The sequence below is a fragment of the Condylura cristata genome, unplaced genomic scaffold (assembly GCF_000260355.1).
Source record: "Condylura cristata isolate star-nosed mole 26May11 unplaced genomic scaffold, ConCri1.0 scaffold00028, whole genome shotgun sequence".
NCBI classification, from domain to species: Eukaryota; Metazoa; Chordata; class Mammalia; order Eulipotyphla; family Talpidae; genus Condylura; species Condylura cristata.
The window spans coordinates 11798937-11804401 of NW_004567129.1; the positions used below are offsets into that span (position 1 = coordinate 11798937).

The window sequence follows — 5465 nt, forward strand, 5'->3', positions numbered from 1 at the left end:
AAAAAAAAAAAAATGCCTTCCTTGAGGCCATTACATCAATTCAACAAGCAAAAATAGCAAAGCTACCATTCTGGCAAATCAGCTTTACAAACCAGAATACAAATGAAAGCAATTACAAACACAAAGGCTTAAGATGCTGGAGGTGTAGGGGCACAAACATCTGCTACCCCAAAGCCTGTTTTGCACAAAAGGTTTATCTCATGGGAGAGTCCTGGAGATTGGGTGGAAGCTACTTGTGATGTTTATATCTAAACTTCTCTTGATGGGTCTTTTCTCAGAAAAACCTTCTCCAGTGAAGAAAGCAGAAGTACTTTGTTTTTCTCCTATAAACACCCTGACTTCTCTCTTTCCCTCAACCTCCTTTGCCCTAGCTAAGCTATTTAAGATGGCATCTAAGCCTGTGTAGGTGAATTAAGGGTCTTTCACATATATGGCAATAAATTATTAAATGACTCTGAACTTTTATCAGTTTTGGTGTTTAACTGCAAGCCTAGAAGAATCCAGAGGTTTGGGGATGATTTCTTTGCACCCTGGCAATATCAGGTAGGAATCTATAAAAGTACTACGTAAAGGCCTTCCTGGTGGCGCAGGGGTTAAAGCAGTTCTATCAAGGTATCGCCAGCCACTACAGCAGGAGTTCAATCTCTGGCCAGTCTGGAACTAACCCACAGGGAGCAGCAGACCTCTCCTGTCTCTCCCATTACATCCTCATAGTGTATTTCAGTACATCTGCCTGATCTGTTCATCTGTCTCTAGTGAATCCTCTCACCACCTACACCCCAGCTACTGTATGCATCAATAAATCTTTAAAAAAAAAAAAAGTCCAGGAGATGTGTAATCCAGAGATTCAGGTATCTGAAAAATATTTCAGAGGTGCCAACCCATTCATAATACCTATATTACTTACACTTGACTTTGATTCTGCTTAATTTCCCTAAGTCCTGAACTGGCAATTTCTAACTGCTATCCACAATTCTCTTTATTTCTCTAACATGAAAAACTAGGTCTGGTTTGATAATGCCAAAGAAGATACAAACAGATGTATCTTCTAACTGCTCAGATTTCAGGAATCCTGAAAACAAAGGTAATATAGCCTCTGAAGTTCTATTAAAGCTGGACTTACCAACCGATAGTAAGTTGCTGTAGTTTTCCAGCATCACATCCATATACAGGATCCTTTGAGAGGGGTCAAGTTGCTCCCACTCCTCCTGGGTGAAATCCACGGTCACATCCGTGAATGAAACTGATCCCTGAAATGACAGTGGTCAAATGACCAACATTCAGTTATACAAAAATGATACATAAAAACTTGTCTCATCATGAAAATTGACACACCAATTATACTTCCTTGTTCACTATGACTAATAAACACACGAGGATGAACTTCCGAATGTAACAATGTCTTGGGCACAAGTAAAGATGTCTCCATAAAAGAGACAATTGGATTTAACAAGATAGAGACAAGGTGAAATGACTAGTAGACAAAAAGACACTTTTCCTCCCTATCAAGCTTGATCTTAATATACTTGCAATTAGAGTCCTAGCAGAAAAGGCAAAATGCAACAGGAATTGTTTAGAGAAATTACAGCTGAGAATTTTTCAAAATAGCCCATACTTTATTTCCAAGAAACACCACCAAACATAAAGCAAACCAAAATTACGCACATGGTGATAAAGCATTGAAATTCCCAGAGCAACAGATGCTTTGTCACACCAACATCACAACACAAAATGACCACTGACTTTTGAATGGAAACAACAGAAGCCAAAAAATAGCATTCAAAATGCTGAAAATACTAAGTTATATAAGCTGGTGAACTTTTTGTCTAAAGGGCCAAGTAGAAAATATTTCACGTTTTGCAGACTGTAGTCGCTACCACAATTGATTCTGCCATTGTGCCACAGAAAGTGGAACAGGGAATAGAGAAACAAGTGGGTGCAGCTACATTCCAATAAAAGTTGACTTACAGACACTGAAATCTAAGTTTCATATAAATTTTATTTGACATAGTATCTTGATTTTTTTTTCCAATCACACAAAAATGTGAGACACACAGTAAAATAGTTTTTAATACCATTTAAACCAGGCACCAAGTCATTTGGCCTGTGCATCACAGTTTAACTACCTGTGATCTAAAAAGATAATACCTTCTAAGTAAATGCCATGTGACTGCTATTATTTTAAGTGCTAGATATCACTACTATAAAAGATACTAAGGATGTAACCCAAAAAGGAGAAAAGTAAACCAAGCAAAAGAAAGTAAGTCAACAAAACACACTGCCAAAGCAGGCACCTACAATCTGCTAAACTACTACTCCATGGTGAAGCCCTGAAGGCTGTCCCCACAGATTTGGCACAAGACAGGATAGGATGCCCATTTGTCACCACATCTGTTTAACTTGACACTAGAGATATCAGTGCTAATTATCATACAAAAACAGGAAATAGAGGGAATCCAAGTCGAAAAACCAGCGAAACTCTCACTTTTCTCTGATGATACAATAAAACATACTGAAAACGCTACTCTTCCAGCTCAAGGCATCAGGGAGCCACAGCCTTCGGTGCAGATATAGCTGGGTCCAAAAGCCACACATGCACAACCAACCCCCAAATGGCACAGAAATGGTATCACAGCACCCTGACACAAGTAACACGAATCTCTTAAAAGGGTCGGCCCCCAGCCCCTAAGAACATGTGCACAAGAAGGCCTAAGGAAGACACAGGGCAGCAATGCCCAGGACGTGAGAGCGCACGTCCCAGCTAGCGAGGCCAGCAGCCTGCAGGGCAGCAGCCCATGCTCTGTCCTCTCGCTTCCATCGCTCACAACACCCCGGAAGTGCGTGTGCCCACATCACCAAGGGCCGCACGCCCGCCCCGCAGTGAGGCAGGCTGCAGCTACAAAGACTCCAGAACAGAGAACCACACCTGCTCGCGTGAGGACAGAAGGACGGTGTGGCTTCTGGGGTGCCGCCTGCAGGGCACTGGTGTCTTCCTATGCCATTTGGTGTTATTTTTACAAATAACCCTGAAATAAGATCTGCCAAGTAAAACAAGTCCTAAAGACACTTCCAGAAAGCGATTAGAAACAACACATGAACACAGTAAAGTGGCAGGTTACAAAATCAATATACAAAAATCACAGACTTTTTATTTTATGTGTTTTTTTAGAAAAGGGAGATTTATTGGGCCCTCCCTGGTGGCGTAATGGGTTAGGACACAGCACTGCAAGCTGACAGCAGCCGCGTCAGTGCAAGTTCAATCCTGGCACCAGAGGTGACCCACATGGCGCGGTAGACCTCTCCTGACACACCAGCTGCTCCCCTCAGCAGTGTACTTCGTTGATCTGCCTGTTCTGCTCCCCACTCTGTCTCTGGTGAATCCTCTCACGGCCCCTGCACCTCTGGCTTGTACCCCAGTTCTGTATGCATAAATAATAAATAAATCTTTAAAATTAAAAAAAAAGGGATATCTATTGAAAAACCTGCTGCTGAGAAAAGGAGCAGCCACGAGGGCTGGGGTCATCTGCGCTCCATGGCTTTTTTATATACAGACAATATATTTAAAAAAGAGTAACACTTATAATTGCTACCAAAAATATTAAATAGCTGAAATTAACCTACAAAGGACTTCAGATATGACAAACGAGGAAAGGAAACGATATATTATACTCATTGATGAAGAGAATCAATTGAAATCAAGACCCTACCTACAATGACATACAAATTTAATGCAGTTCCCATCAAATCACCAGCCATATTTTTAAAGATACTCTAGACATGGAGCCAGAAAATGGCCTCAAATTTGAAAAGCAATCCCAAGAAAAAAAAAGAGGTATCACATCACCTGATTCCAAACTTTACTATAAAGCATCAGTACTCAAAACAACATAGGTTGGCACAAAACAAAGTCCTAAGTCAACAAAACTGAAAAAAAAACCAAGTCCTAAGTCAACAAAACTGAAAACAAACTGAAAAGCCCAGAAACAAATTCATGTAAATAGCAGCAACTATAAAACAGTAATGACCATACAGTGGGGAAACGACTCTCTTTAACTAAAGGCACTGAGAATACTGAGAAGAATTTAGTATAATTTACTAACACTGTACACAAAAATAAACTCCAAAGGGCCCCCTCCCTGGTGGCGCAATGGGTTAAAGTGCTACGAAGTTAGCCAAAGAGCTTCAGCACAAGCTCCATCCCCAGCCAGAGAGGTGATCCATATGGCAGAGCAAACCTCTTGTGCTGCTCCCCTCAGCAGTGTACTTTGTCAATCTCCCTGTTCTGCTCCCCATTCTGTCACTGTGAGTCCTCTCACTGTCCCTACACCTCTGGAATGTACCCCATTCTGTATGCATAAATAAATAAATCTTAAAAAAAAATAAACTGGAAAGTTGTAAAAACAAAGCAAGTTGTTTAAAAATAAAGCTCCAGGGCCCTCCCTGGTGGAGCAACAAAGCTATCTGCAGCCACTTTAGATTGAGTTCAATCCCCAGCCAGGGAGGTGACCCACGTGGCACAGCAGACCTCTCCTGTCTCGCCCGCTGCACTGCTTAGCAGTATACTTTCTCAATCTGCCTGTTCTGCTCCCCACTCTGTTTCTGATGAACATCTCACTGCCCCCCCCAATCTGGCCTATAACCAGGTTAGTACATATGAATAAATAAATCATTAAAAAAAATAAATAAACTACAACTAGATTAAGATTTAGATATAAGGTCTTCAGTGGAAAAAATATATATATATAGAAGAAAACACTGGCAACAGAGCCAATGACTTCAAGGGAACTAAAAGCAAAAGTAAACATTTGGGATTTTCTCAAGTTAGAAAGCTTTTATAAAGCAAAAGAAAAAACAAGATTAAAAAGACATCCTACTAAAGTGGAGTAAATATTCACACAGCAAATAAGTGATAAGAAATGTCTATCCAAGCTATGTATATATTTATATATATTCATCTAATTCATAGAATCCAACAATTTTTAAAAATCTAAGTAAATGGACTGCAGATATGAACAATTTATCAAATAAAATTTCCAGCAGGCCAAAATGTTTATTCTTCCCCATTAAGAAAGATGTAAATTTAAACCACAATGAAAGACTATCTCACACCTGTGAGAATGGTCCATATTAAAAAGACCTCAAAACTGCTGGAGAAGAAGAGAAAGAAGAAACCCTATTCCATTGCTGATGAGGATATAAAGTGGTGCAACCATAAGGAAAGCGATCTTTATTTACCTTAAAAAACAGAAATAATGTACAATTTGGTAATCCCATTTGTGAGAATCTATGCGAAGTATATGAACCCATCAATACAAAAAACCCTGTTCTACAATGTTCACAGCAGCACTGTTTACAATAAATGAAACATGAAAACTGCCTAAGTGTCCACCACTCTGAGACTGGATCAAGGAGATGCGGAGTATCAGTCTACAGACAACTTAAATGTAGCCATTTAAAAAAAAAAA

The 5465-nt window shown here is 39.9% G+C and overlaps 1 protein-coding gene across 2 annotated transcripts in view; it reads right to left on the bottom strand.

Moving 5' to 3' along the window:
• The window catches only part of ZFP1 (ZFP1 zinc finger protein), a 29799-nt gene that overhangs the window by 3417 nt on the left and 20917 nt on the right, over window positions 1-5465 (bottom strand). For both annotated transcript variants that reach the window (XM_004690376.2, XM_012730763.1), the window contains one exon: window positions 1124-1250. In XM_004690376.2, coding sequence (XP_004690433.1) covers window positions 1124-1250 — 127 coding nt within the window. The remainder of the gene's footprint in view (window positions 1-1123; window positions 1251-5465) is intronic.